The sequence below is a fragment of the Triturus cristatus genome, chromosome 11, assembly GCF_964204655.1.
Source record: "Triturus cristatus chromosome 11, aTriCri1.1, whole genome shotgun sequence".
NCBI classification, from domain to species: Eukaryota; Metazoa; Chordata; class Amphibia; order Caudata; family Salamandridae; genus Triturus; species Triturus cristatus.
Window position 1 is genome coordinate 49,557,599 of NC_140594.1, and position 14,514 is coordinate 49,572,112.

Below are 14,514 nucleotides of genomic sequence, written 5' to 3' on the forward strand. Positions count from 1 at the left end.
ACTGAAAACTAAGAAGTTTGGTATCAAACTTCTCAGCACATTAAACCCACACTGATGCCAGTGTGGGATTTAATGAAAAATGCACACAGAGGGCATCCTAGAGATGCCCCTGAAAAACGATCAGCCTCTGGTGGGTTCCCTGACTGGTTCACACCAGCCTGCCACCACAAGACATGTTTCTGGACCCCTAGGGTCCTAGAAAGAGCCTTTCCTGGGTGGAGGTGTTCACACCCCCCCAGGCCAGGAAGAGCCATCTGTGGCAGGGGAGCTTCAAAGGCTTGGCAGCCTTTGTAATGCGACCCTCAACCTCTCCTGCTAGCAGAAGCAGGCCCCCCTTCCTGTCTCCCCTCCTTTTCGGCAGGAATACAGGCGGAAAAATCTAGCCAGCCCAGAAGGTGTGCCCACCTCTGCCAACTCCACCCCTCGGGTGGGGGAGGCGAGGTGAAGCCCTCTCTTCAGTGCTCGCCATCTTGCAGATGGCAGGCACTCCCCAATCAGGATTAGGGATTGTGCTCAGTCCCCACGTGGGGTGAGCACACCAAGGGTGTAGTCACCCTAAGGTCAGTAGCTCATTTGCTACTGACCTCAAGACCCCTAAAACGCCCTCTAAATACAGTATTTAGGGGGCAGCTCTGAACCAAGGAAGCAGACCAGAACCTGCAACAAGAAAAGAAGGACCGAACAGCCGTGCCGAAGCTAACAAGAGGAAGACACCCACTGACTTAGCCCCAGCCCTACCTGCCTGTCTCCACCTTAAACCTGCTCCTGCGAAATCAACCCCGGTGTGACCTGCAGCCCGCAAACTTGAAAACCCCGGAGGACCTGCTTGCCTTTAAGCACCAAGACTTTCTCTCGTGAACACTGGATTTGTTCACCTGCAACCTCTGGCTGGACACCGCGAATCCTCCCCACTCTGCACCTGCCGTCCACGGCCCGAGCTGGAGTGGGCAAACACCACGAGGAGGTCACCCCGGTGATCCAGACCCGACATTCGGCGACCCCTGACCTGCCACAAGGCTCCAGCCGACGCCTGCAGCCTAAATCCAGAAGGCCCCCCTAACCATGACCAGGAACTTGTAAGAAGATCTGACCCCAAAAGGCACCCCTGCACCAGACGCCCCACGGCCTTGTGTGCACAAACTAACGGTGCCTAACTAACCCCTAACTTCCCAACTTACCTCTCAAAGTGGTTGTCGCACCCAGAAGACCTTCATCTCCCTGCCTGCAGCGCTTTTGCAAACAGGAAGATTTCTACATTGAAACCAACAGGACGCCAACGTCGAAACAGCAACCTGCACCCGGGCGGCCTAGTGCCGCTGAGGGTGCACCTTTGGTGCAAATTTGTTTCCCCATTTGCCCTGAGCTAAAGTCCAGGATCTTTGCTCCCACAACCTAGTGGCCTGCTCGCCAGCAGCCACCAACTAAAGGCCCCCTATCCCCTATTGAATAACATTGGGCCTCAGCACCCGGCTGCCCTAGTGACGCTGAGGGTGTAACAAGAATGCATCCTTGACCCCGGGGGAACCCTTGTTCTAACCCCAGAAGCTCAACTCCAAAGACCGATTACTTACCTGGTAACCGTTAAGGAGTAGTTTCTTACCTGTAACTCCAGTTCTGTAGTAGGGGTATCTCTGTTATAGTCATAATCTATGAATAATCCCCGCCCATGTGCGGGGACCCCGGAGCAATCAAAAATATCTCTTAAGCTGTCCCGCATTTGCAAACCTGCAAAGACACTTAAGAGACAGACAAAATAATACAGCCTAATCACAACAAGGCTGCACTGGCCAGCACTTCCTCTGAAGTGAACACAAAAGCCAAAATAAAGTTTAAATGTCATTTTTATTCACATTTGACATGTTCCTTTATTATCTCACACTCCCTTCACCAAAATCCCTTTAAACAATAGAGAGGAAGGGGTGGACAGACAAGCCCTATAGGCTGTCATTATGTGTCTGCTAAAGGGATACCGTGCCTTTAAGAAACTCTCCAGAGCCCCCCGGTATCCCAGGATGCACAGCCAACCCAAGTTACTTTCAGTTCTTTTTGAAGGTGTATAACAACAGGCCTGATACCGTCAGGTTACTCCACCGGGGAGGAGGGAGGGTCGCTTATGACTATAACAGAGATACCCCTACTACAGAACTGGAGTTACAGGTAAGAAACTACTCCTTCTGTAGTAGGGGATCTCTGTGTATAGTCATAATCTATGAATAGAATGGCAAGCCCATCCCAACCAACAAACAGCGGTGGAGTAAAAACCCAGACACCAACAAATTACTGTGCAAACAAATTCCTCAGCGAAGCCACGTCCAACCTGCGCATCTGCCCTAGCATCAGAATCCAGGCAGTAATGCTTTGAAAACGTATGGACCGACTTCCAGGCGGCAGCCTTACAAATGTCAGCAATTGGAACATTCTGAAGCAAAGCTGCAGTTGCTGCTTTGCCTCTAGTCGAATGTGCTGTAGGCTTACCCCCTAACGTCTTATTAGCTTTCTGATAACAAAGCTGAATACAGGACACCATCCATCCGGAGAGGGACCGTGTTGAGGTAGCTAGACCAGTCACCAACAGTGGATCCGACCTGCGGAGTCCTTTTGTCTTATCGAGATAGAAGGTCAACACCCTACGCACAGCAAGTGAACGCAGAGACCTCTCCGCCGGAGAGAAGGGATGCTGAAAAAACGTAGGCAAAGTTATCATTTGATTCACATGGAAATCAGATATCACTGTAGGTAAAAAACTTAGGCTGAGTACGCATTACCACTTTAGAAGCATGGAATACAGTATACGGCTCTTAAAAACACAGAGCCTGAATCTCACCTACTCTCCTGGCTGATGTAATCGCCACCAGGAGAAACAGCCTTCCAGGACAAATACTGCAAGGAGGCCTCATGAATAGGCTCAAAAAGGCTCCCTCATTATCTGGACAACACCACAGTCAACACCCATGGTGGAGAAGGTCGTCTAACAGGGAGGAACACCTTACGCGAACCTTCCAAAAAAACCGTAACCACAGGCATGTGGAAAAATGAGGTTTGGGAAGGGCCCTTTCTCTACGCAGTCAAAGCTGCGAGACGAACCCTGATAGACTGAAAATTAAGCCCAGAGGGAGCAAACTGCAGCAGATAAGGCAGAATAGCATCTTCTCTACAGGATGTAGGGCCAACGTCCTTTGCCCTGCACCATAAGCAAAATCTCTTCCACTTATAGGCAGAAGAATTTCTCGTAGACGGTCTCTTTGCCTCTTTCAGTATATCCATACAGTCCCGAGGCAGAATCAAGTGTCCATATTGCACTAACTCAGGAGCCAGGCTGCCAAACTCCAGGACAAGAGATCGGGGGAACCATCTGTCATCCGAACCTCGTGAGAAGGTCCGGCCGACATGGCAGGCGCCCGCGTGGAATAACAGACCGGTGAAGAAGGTCGGTGAACCACCAGTGCCTCGACCCCTCCAGAGCCAAAAGGATCATCCTGGCTCTGGATCGCGTCAGCTCGATCAGCACCGCCGATATCAGGAGAAAGGGTGGAAAGGCGTAGAGAAGCCGTTAGACCAGCTGATCCAGAGAGCTTTCCCCAGCGTCCCTGGTCGGAAGTACCTGGACGCGAAGTCGCAGCCTCTGCTGTCTTCTGCCCGAGCGAACAGATCGACATCCGGGGAGCCCCACTCTGCGAAGACGTCTATCAGCACGTCGCCGTTTAGCACCCTCTCGTGATTCTCGTGAACGAGCCTGCTGAGCGCAACGGCTTGGGCATTCTGCACTCCCAGCAAATGTGTAGCCGTGATCGGTAGGTTCCTGGTCACTAGCAAATACCAGATGGCCTGCGCCTCCCGAGACAGCGTGCGTGAACGGGAGCCCCCCTGCTTGTAGATGCAATACATGGAAGTAGGATTGTCCGTCTGAACGAGCAGGGAGTCTGCCTTGAAGGAGGAATGGAACGCCTGCAGGGCCAAGGGTACTGCTCTGAGTTTCCCAAAAAATTGATGTGGTAAGTCATCTCCGTCTGCGACCATACCCCCTGTGAAGAGGGCCCGACTGAGGAGATTGTCCCCCGAACACCACCACTCCAGCGACTGAAGAGCATGCAGCGACAGCCGAATCTCGTCGTCACAAGCCCCTCCGATGGAGCGGTCACAAGGGCCTGAGCCTACCGAAGGAGTGACCATCGTCTTTCCGCCGAAGGAGACACGCTTACTGACAGCGTAGAGATGGAGGCCGCCACGTACTATATGCACTGGAACGGCGCCGGGACCGACTTGGACATGGTGACGTGTCACCCCAGCTTGTTCTAGAGAACGCACGTCTGGAGGGAGTGCGCTTGCGCTTCTGAAAGGAGTGTGCCCTGACCAACCAACCGTCAGAGACGAGACCTGCCCCACCGTTGGGGGGGGGGGAGGGTAATAATACAAGAACTCGAGCCCTACGAAGGATCGAAGAGCGTCTCCCCTTCGAAGGGCACACAGCCGTTGAGTCACGACAGACCTTGTGAGGTCGGTGCGGAGGCCCAAACGAAGTAAGCGAGAGAGAGAGAGCGAGAGAGAGAGAGAAAGAGTCCAAGTGAAATGCAGGCGCGCTACCCGAAAGTAGCTGCCTTGATCAACCAGCCGTTCAGAAACGGAGAGACAAAGCCACTGTGACTCTCATATGCGCAGCCACCACGGCCTAGCGTATGGAACATTCCAAGGTGTAGGCTGCAGGCCGAAAGGAGGCACAAAGCAATGATAATGGCCGTTGCCCACTGTGAAAAACAGGAACTCGCGATATTTTCCCCGCTGCATAGTCAGTCACCCTGAGGAGGTTGAGGGGAAACCCAATGCAGAGACCCCCACCGGAATGTACTACTCTTTGATCCCACGAGTCGGCTTGTCGCCCGCCGAACGTGGGTCCAAACTCGGTCATGTCTCCCTTGCACGCTAGAAGGAACGGTGAGTACCATCCCTGTCCAGTCCGTCCCAGAGGAGCCGAGTCTATCTTCCTTTACTGGAAGACGGAGGTGGCCTCCTTCTACAACTCGCGCACAGAGCGCGAGTGAGGTGGAGGGAGCGCTGGAGGGAAACCGGAAGAGTCGCACGGCGGTCAGCCCCAAAATGACTCAATGGCGCCTCGCTATCCGCATGGGAGCACAAGAGTTGCGGCAGAGAAGGAGAGTAGAAACACACTGCTGCGCAGGCTGCAGAGATTCCGTCGAAGACCAGAACGTCGCCGTAGAACAAAACCCACGGCAAAGCCCGGGATGCGCCTGAAGCGAAACATCTGCTGCAGAGCCTAAGAATATATATATATATATATCCGCAACCATCATGCCCTGTAGACTATCCCTGTCTCTGGGCAGGAGATCCACACGTCGGTGAAGGAACGCACACAGGGATCACCACAACGGCCCAGCCAGAGGGTCGTAAGAACAGGAGAGCACCTCTCCCTATTCACGTAAGAGGCCCCCCTGGCATGCCTGACCCGAGAACTTCCATAACGGTGACGACGGGACCTTATGGAAGACAGCGGATTCCATGGGACCGACGCCCCCACACGAGACCTCGTGCTAGGGACATCAAGATTCCACGGAGGGGGGGGGGGGGGGGGGGGGGGTCGCCGGCCGAGGCGCCACAGGCCCCCCGGTGAGTGGGAGATGAGCCGGAGAGAATTCTGCGGCATCCCCGTGGTATCACCCGTGGGGACGGAGCAGGAGGCGACCAAGATGGTGAGCCGGTACGCAGACACTGCTAAGCGAGGGGACCAAAGTCCCGCGCTTCCGAGCGGACCACGTGTAAGTAGCCCCAGACTCCGAAGGGTCCCTCGCCGCCAGCTCAGCGTCGAGAGTCGACGCTGCCGGGAAAACGAAGTCCCCGCCTATGATGGTAGGCCCACAACAGAGCGAGGTCCAGAACCGGACCTAGCCATCGAGCGCCAGTAATGACCCCTCGACGTCACCCATGACCTCACTATTACTGCGACGTCATCAGCACTGCGACGGCACCACCACAGCGGTGTCGAACCTCCTTCGGCACCTTGACGTCGAGCATCACCGCGCCTCGACGGCGATCGACGTCAAGCATCACTGCGCCGCGTCGCCAAGCGCCTCGACGTCAAACAGCGTTTCGACGTCAAGCAATGCATCGACGTCCAGCCATGCATTGACGTCCAGCCATGCATCGACGGCAAGCCTCGGACCAACGTCAAGCATCGCACCGACGGCAGGCATCTCATCGACATCAAGCAACAACGTCAAGCGTCGACGCCAAGCGTCGACGCCAAGCCTCAACGTCAAGCACCAGCGTCGACGTCAAGCACCAGCGTCGACGTCAAGCACCAGCGTCGACGTCAAGCCTCAGCGTCGACGTCAAGCATCAGCGTCGACCGCAAGCATCAGCGTCGACGTCAAGCTGCAGCGTCGACGCCCAGCATCAGCGTCGAAGTCAAGCATCAGCGTCGACGTCAAGTATCGACGGCAAGCATCAGAGTCGACGTCAAGCCTCAGCGTCAAGCCCTAGCGTCGACGTCAAGCCTCAGCGTCGACGTCTAGCCTCAGCGTCGACGTCAAGCCTCAGTGTCGACGTCAAGCATCAGCGTCGACGCCAAGCATCAGCGTCGACGTCAAGCATCAGCGTCGACGTCAAGCATCAGCGTCGACGTCAAGCATCAGCGTCGACGTCATGGCTCTCGACGTCATGACTCTCGACGTCATGATTCTCGACGTCATGATTCTCGACGTCATGGCTCTCGACGTCATGGCTCTCGACGTCATGGCTCTCGACGTCATGGCTCTCGACGTCATGGCTCTCGACGTCATGGCTCTCGACGTCATGGCTCTCGACGTCATGACTCTCGACGTCATGGCTCTCGACGTCATGGCTCTCGACGTCATGGCTCTCGACGTCATGGCTCTCGACGTCATGGCTCTCGACGTCATGACTCTCGACGTCATGGCTCTCGACGTCATGGCTCTCGACGTCATGGCTCTCGACGTCATGGCTCTCGACGTCATGGCTCTCGACGTCATGGCTCTCGACGTCATGGCTCTCGACGCCATGGCTCTCGACGCCATGGCTCTCGACGTCATGGCTCTCGACGTCATGGCTCTCGACGTCATGGCTCTCCACGTCATGGCTCTCGACGTCATGGCTCTCGACGTCATGGCTCAGCAGCCTCCTTGACGTGGGCCTTTTCTTGGGTCGACGGAGAGCATTGGCGTCACACCTGCTCTCGACGTCGCCGTCCTCGATGCTGACCGGCTGGGGAAAGCCCCCGAGGCCACAGCATGGGACGTGGTAGAGGACCTACCCTCTCCTTACCCAGGGGCTGAAGAAGAAGCCTAAACAGGTGTCAAACATAAGACACAGGCAAGCACAGAAGACGAACTCTGTGAGCTTCAGCTTTGGCCTTTATGACCTACCGCAGTCAAAGCACTTGCTAAACAGGTGTTCAAATCCGATGCTATAGAGGCAAGCAAACTGCAGAAAATTCTGCCAAAAAACCACAGCAGAATGTAGAGAAAGGCCAAAGACGTCGAATGAAACTTCAAATCCAGAAAAAAAATCACTCAAAATGAATAAAAGCTCAAAAAATGAAGAGCTAATGCTCCAGGGTCCTGCCAGCAGGAGCCGGAAAAAAGAACTGAAAGTAACTTGGGTTGGCTGTGCATCCTGGGATACCGGGGGGCTCTGGAGAGTTTCTTAAAGGCACGGTATCCCTTTAGCAGACACATAATGACAGCCTATAGGGCTTGTCTGTCCACCCCTTCCTCTCTATTGTTTAAAGGGATTTTGGTGAAGGGAGTGTGAGATAATAAAGGAACATGTCAAATGTGAATAAAAATGACATTTAAACTTTATTTTGGCTTTTGTGTTCACTTCAGAGGAAGTGCTGGCCAGTGCAGCCTTGTTGTGATTAGGCTGTATTATTTTGTCTGTCTCTTAAGTGTCTTTGCAGGTTTGCAAATGCGGGACAGCTTAAGAGATATTTTTGATTGCTCCGGGGTCCCCGCACATGGGCGGGGATTATTCATAGATTATGACTATACACAGAGATCCCCTACTACAGAACTTAATTTCTCTCCTTGGGAATCCATTGACTGTTGTCAGTGTGGAGTTGATTTGTATGGAAACCAGAAAAATAACAATTGTGCAAAACTGATTTTACTTACCTTTTCTTTAGGAAATGTCCCAGTGTGATAACTAGGCATAGCACGCTGAGTAGAAAAAGTAATCTAAAAAGTAATCTCAAAAGTAACGTAAAAGTAACTTACCAGTAATTTTCATTGCAAAGTCGATGCAAAGTATATGTACAGCATTTCACACTATTGCATTACCAGTAATTCAAACTGTAACCATTTCAAAGTACATTTGCAATTGCATTTCAAACTGTATATTTACTGCAAAGTATTTATCAACTTACCTGTGCCAGACTTGCTTGATTCTATAAAATAAAATAACTAAAAGAATATTGTTATACAAGACCAATTGGTCTGAAGTGCATTCTTTGAGTGTGTGAGTTCATTTGCTGACTGAGTGTGTACAACAAATGCTTAACACTCTCCTCTGATACTGCCTTACTGGTCGACCACACACCACAAATAGAGAGTGAGGTGCTAAAGGTAGGCAGAGGTAAAGTTTTACCTCTGCCTACCTTTGGGGATCCACTGGACTCTGTGCACACTATACCTCACTTTGGTATAGTATATACAGAGCCAGCTTCCTACACACTTCCCTTTTGGATATGTAACCAAAGGCATTATACTCTCACCTGGCTGGAACTGACAAGTGCCCTCAGGCAGCAGTATAGAACCCCTTTGGTATAAAATAATTGGCTCGTATTGGTCCATCCTTGCTTATCCTCTTGAAGACGTTAAGGAGGTTGTGTCTTGATGTACCGTGTGCCCATATAAAACTCCCTTATTCTAAGGTTCAAATCAGTGCATGGACTCACTATACCTCAGACCATCTCATTGTAATACTCCTCCCATCACTAGAATTTCAACCATGTCCTTCCTTCACTGGAACTCCCTTTGTCACCTCACGTCTTACATTGTCCTTCTGGCATTGCTCCACTGGAAAACCTTCCCAACTCCTGACCCACTCTAACCTGAGACCTGCTGCCTGACAAGGGACTTCCAGTTCCTGTGTTCCCCTTTTCTCATCTGTTCCCCTCAGCTGAAATCTCGTGGGCAATTTGCAACATGACCATCTCAAGGATGGCACACAAACAGATGTATACTTTGAACTCGCTCCATAGCTTTCTTGTCCCTTCATCCAGGTTTTTTTCTTACAGTACTTCATTTGCCTAATAATGTTATCTTAATATTTGCAAACTGCAAGAATCTGGGGAATTAATTTTTGAGAACTGTTGATACTATCGGTTTATTTACTTGCTACTTGTTCCCAGTGGAAGATGAAGAAGAAACGATTGCAGAACAAGAGCAGAAAGAAGGCAATGTTGACCATCATTTGGAGCTGTCAAATTTAGCAAAAGAAGGTAAGTCTGATGGGAATTGTAAGAATCCAGGCTAGTTGTACATTATTCACACGACGACGGTAAGCCTCACTCTGTGGACCTGTTGCGATAAATCGCAGCAAATGTGTCTGCCCTTGGTCACCAAAAAGGTGCATTCCTTTAAACGTTAGCCATACCATAGTTTCACACCCAATATTTTGCTAAATTAGGAGCTGCCAGCCTGCATTTAATTAATTAAATCGTGAGTAACAGAAGCATGATGCAACTTTATTACCAGGTTAGCCTGAGTGTACTGTGATAGCCAAATATGACAACCTTTGTGTTAAGAAAATTAAATACGCTTTTGCAACTTGTTTGATTTTAGACAGTTCTTTTTTGCTATGTTTTGTGAGCATGCTTGGGCTTTTTGCAAGGGAGTGCAGCAGAAGGAAACACTTGTTGTGTCTTTCTTTGCATTTTCTGGCCTGAAGAAAGGCTCTCTTGTTTGCTTTCTCTATTATCACAGTGGGCATCTTTCTTCCCAGTCTCTGTCACCTGTACTGTTCCTCACTTCCTCTCTCTCTTTCTCTCCTCATCTTTTTATCGTGCACACTCAACCCACTCTTTTCTCTGCCTTTCTCTCTACTCCTACTTTGAGTTCTTTTTTCATTTGGTCTCTCAATTTCCTAGTCTGTAATTCTCTTCCTTCACTTTCTTCAGTAACCCCTTAATTTAATTTCCTTCCCCCTATTTTATTCCTTTTTGCTCTTTTTCTCATGTTTTCCCCAGTTACCCCCAACCCTCTTCTCCCTCTGCTTCAGTCTTTTCTGCTATCCTTTTAACTTTCTCACTACCTTGTAGGGGAAAATATAAGTCAGAGGGACAGTGAGATACCTCATGACACCTAGAGTATGGTTGTTACTTGCCACAGTATTTAGTGGGCATATAATGCATTGCCTTAACACAGTGTTCAATTGTGGTTGTGATCCATGGCCATCAGTTGCACAAAAATGCAGTCTGTTTTTTTTTCTTGTAAGAAACAACTTGGTGTGCGAGCAGTCCATGTCTGTGCACCGGTCTCTGTGTTGATTAAAGCACACTCAAAAAAACCTCTGCTACTACTGTGCCCTTATAGCGATTGAACGTGTTTGTGGGATGTCCCTTTTTTGTGATGTGCATTTGCCCCCTCTTGTCTTTCAGCTGACCTGCCACTGAATGACTTACTAAAACATTACGAAGGGGCATATGCTGAGAATTTCCACTGGCCCCAACCCAAATCTGATAGTGAAGATGAATCCAGCGAGCAAGGTTTGAAACAAAGCTTTTGGTGGACAAGTCACTTTTATATAAAGGAAGGACTGCACAATGGTGTATTTTTGGACTGCCATTTTTCTGTGATTCGCATGTCTGGTACAATTCGTCTGCAGGCACTTTGTTGTCTGGTCTTGGTCTTCATGTTTGTGACCACTTGTTCTTTCAGCCTTTGATTTTAACTGTTTTCTTTTCTCTGACTAGCAGTGGAAGATTCTTCACAAGCAGCCCAGAAGCCTGTCGTCCTTATTGACTCCTTGCTGAACATTGACCAGAGCAGGACACCAGAGCAACGTAGCAGCACTGCATTTGGGGCTGGAAAGAAGCATACTAGAGACATTGCAGAGGTGGCAGCTGCTGCAGAATTGCTGCTGCCCAGAGGCAGTGCCCGTGTCACTAGCTCGGTAAGCTCTTTAGTGAGGGAGTGCTGTAAACATGTCTGTCCTGCAGCAGCGACGTTCCCTTCACACACTTCTTTTCTCCATGCTCATAAAGACAGAATTCACCTCACCCCCAATCTCTGTTTATATGGTGTTTAGCTCAGACTGATAGTTTTCAAAAATAGGCGTCCACTGTCTGGAGAGAGGTTTAGAAATAGGCAACATAAGACTTTAAACTCCTCTGCTGGAATAGGTGGATGCACACTGTAGGGCCTTGTATGATACAGCGCTAACAGGCCTGAATATTGTCTTGGTGCAGTCCTCAGGAAGGCCGTTTTCACTTAACATGCCACCTCAGTTTGAGCCCAGCCATATGCATATCAGTCTTCACCATGCTCCAATGGGAATAGTCCTGCCCGAACTGTCGGACCAGGTCTTCCATGACCTGGAGCACAAGTAACTCAGGACTGGTTTTGCCCTCATCAGCCGGGTATAACTTGGTTCCAGTGGTAGAATGAGCACGAAACCCACGTCTGTGCATTGAGCCGGTTCCTGTGAAAATGAAGGTTGATGGTTACGTTTCCAAGCCATTTGTAAACCTCCATGCTGCTGCGACATTTTTCTGTGAGCTGCCCCGCTTATATGTCTGTCCACTGTCCCCTCCCTCTCCCCTTTTTAGTGATGCACTTATTTCTCATTTTGGGACATCTGAAGGGTGTTTAAGTCTGCTGATGAAACTGGAAAGGAGCGGAACTTCTGGCCACCCCCCACCCCCCAATATTATGATTTCTGACCTTGTCAAGGTCTTATTATCTTACAGCTTACTAAAGCCCTCTGACCTCCGTCTCCTACCTGATTTTTGTTCCCTCTTGACTGCTCTTAAGCACCCCTTTTTCCTCTTCCTTCCCTTCCCATTCTACTTAGAGGGTGAATGCCTAGAACTTGCTACCTGAAATGTGCTGTCTATGTGTAGAAATAAAAACCTTTTTAGGGGTTCACTGATACACCTTTAAACCAACCAAGAAGAGATTGGCACGGAAGCTGTAATATCAACGAGAAATATTTATTAACCTCGCATGAGGAAGACTGCGTCATACAGTACCCTCAGGCCACTGTAGGAGACAGTCTAAGGAGTACAGATAACAGGGGCCTTATATACCCACACAGGATCTCAAAAGGAGGCGGTACGTGTACACATGAGAAGAGTTACACACATATATGGTCATACAGAAAATGCACAGTCAACAAGTAGGAGGAGTAATGAGTTGCTGACATCGGTTAGAACAGCCTGACAGTTACAGTCTAAGGCAGGTGCATTCTGGCAGCTACAGGTCTTTCTGAGCATGTGCAAGGCTCTGGAAGAGGGTAAAAGCACATGGCTAACTAAAATGGCTGCAAAGAACAAAATGGCTTTTAGCTCATGCTAACAGCGTTTCCTGCAATCTTTAACAGACGGTCCTTTTAGCATGAGCTAAAGACACTCCTATGATCTAGAAGGAACATAGAAAATATTTTGCACATTTATTCTCATAAATTCATCAATATTCTAATTCATTGCTAGGGGGGCATTTCTCATTCTAAATATTGGTAAGCGGGCATATATAAGGTATAGACAGAAGCACAAAGAGAACAGAGCATTGGGTCATACAGATAGCAGGAGAGAGTAATGACTATTATCACAAACAGAACTATCAATATTTTTCCAACCCAAAGCAGAAAGCAAATCCCAAAACCATCTAGTCCAATTCTATGTTTCAGGGCTCCTATGTATTACATTGATCATCTATTTAAATTTCAGAATAGCCAACAGCACATATCTAATAAAAACTTTTTTAATAGACTTTTTCAGTGTTCTTTTCATGTGGCTAGAGTATCAATTAATATACTCAAGGAAAGGGCAAAGTAACATTTGTTAACTGCTTAGAAGAATGTTTCTCTTGCAGAATAAACATTATTCATAATACAAATATTAAAGCAGTCAGACATATTATTACAAAAACAATCCTGGCTGCAGGGGACCAGGATGACCAAACAGGGCCATAACAATTAGGACAAGGATCCGCAAAGGGCTGCTCCTCCTCAAAAATGGGACGACCAAAGCGGTACATTGCTAACAAAAAGAAGTCCTTGGGAAATTGAAGCCGCTGTTCAACCAGCCAGAGGGGAGTCTTCTCCCTGTGTCAGTTTGAGCCTCACAGGCAGGCTCCTATTGTTCATCCAACGGTGGAGCTGCACAACTCGCAACTCAAAAAAAAAAAAAATCACTGCCCACTTTCAAGGGAAAAGTTTCTTCTTTCAGGATAGGGCAATTACCTTCCGGGGCAAATGCCCTCAGCGATCCTGTCCAGTATCTCAGGCAGTGCACCAGTTTTCTTCACTTTAATCTAACAGGCACCAAAGGCACAGCACCTGTACCCTGAACTCAAGTCCTTCCCTAACTCCTGTATTGCTCCTCTGGCACACTGCTCTTTCGTTGGGGCCACAGATTGTACCCAGTATGCCCAGGCATCTCTTGATCAACAAACAAAGGTGTAAACTTTGATTTACTTCACAGCCAGGATTCAGAGGTGCTATGCTGAAGTACCTGAAGCAACCCTTATTTCAAAGGGGGTCACCTCAAGCAATAGCCTCCTTGCCGTCCTTGTCTGTCTGTGACTCTCTCAGCTGGGCACCACAAACTGGATCCACAAAGGATCAATTCTCCATTCTGATTTGTGACCCCGTCTTTCACCCAAGACAGTGGCAGGCGTACACACTTCACGTCCCAGTGCTTCCGGCCTTCTACCTTCACTGAGGTCCTAGTTGCCAGCAATGCCTGTGCTGGTTCCCTTCACCTTGGCTTCAAGCTGGACTGGTGCTAACTCCTCAGGCTGGATCTGATGTCCAGGCCCCTCTGGCAATGGTTGTAAGGCAGCAAATATCTGTTGGTGGACAGAGCAAAAGGTCTTTAGAAAAGGCACAGAAATATCTATCAACAGAGAGGATATTCTATTTCAGAAAACTTCTTTTAGTCTTGAGGCGTCCCATACATTAGCAAGGCACCCAAGAACCACTTCATCTATCTAACATTGTACGCCTAGGACCATGCTCTCGTGTTATAGGCACAGCGGGAAAATCTAAAACTGCTATTTCAACAGGGATTCTTTTTACATAAAGAACTAAAAAAACTCAACGTAGTGGGTACATAAATTTCTCCAGCAGAACATGTTGTAACAAACAAACTCCTATAAAACGATATTTTCCTTAAAAAAATGTTTGCTGAGGATCACATGGGCGTCTTCCCTGACATTATAAACCTTATGCATTCTACTTCTTACGATGTGGACTATGCAACATCATTTTCAAAGGAAAAAACCCCTATTTACCAGCTTTAATAAAGGCTGTCCGCTTATT

General features: G+C 49.1%; 1 protein-coding gene across 4 annotated transcripts in view; it reads left to right on the plus strand.

Moving 5' to 3' along the window:
- Nucleotides 1–14,514, plus strand: part of EP400 (E1A binding protein p400) — an 852,236-nt gene that overhangs the window by 144,373 nt on the left and 693,349 nt on the right. For all 4 annotated transcript variants that reach the window (XM_085634324.1, XM_085634328.1, XM_085634325.1 and 1 more), the window contains 3 exons: nt 9,383–9,472; nt 10,631–10,738; nt 10,946–11,145. In XM_085634324.1, coding sequence (XP_085490450.1) covers nt 9,383–9,472; nt 10,631–10,738; nt 10,946–11,145 — 398 coding nt within the window. The remainder of the gene's footprint in view (nt 1–9,382; nt 9,473–10,630; nt 10,739–10,945; nt 11,146–14,514) is intronic.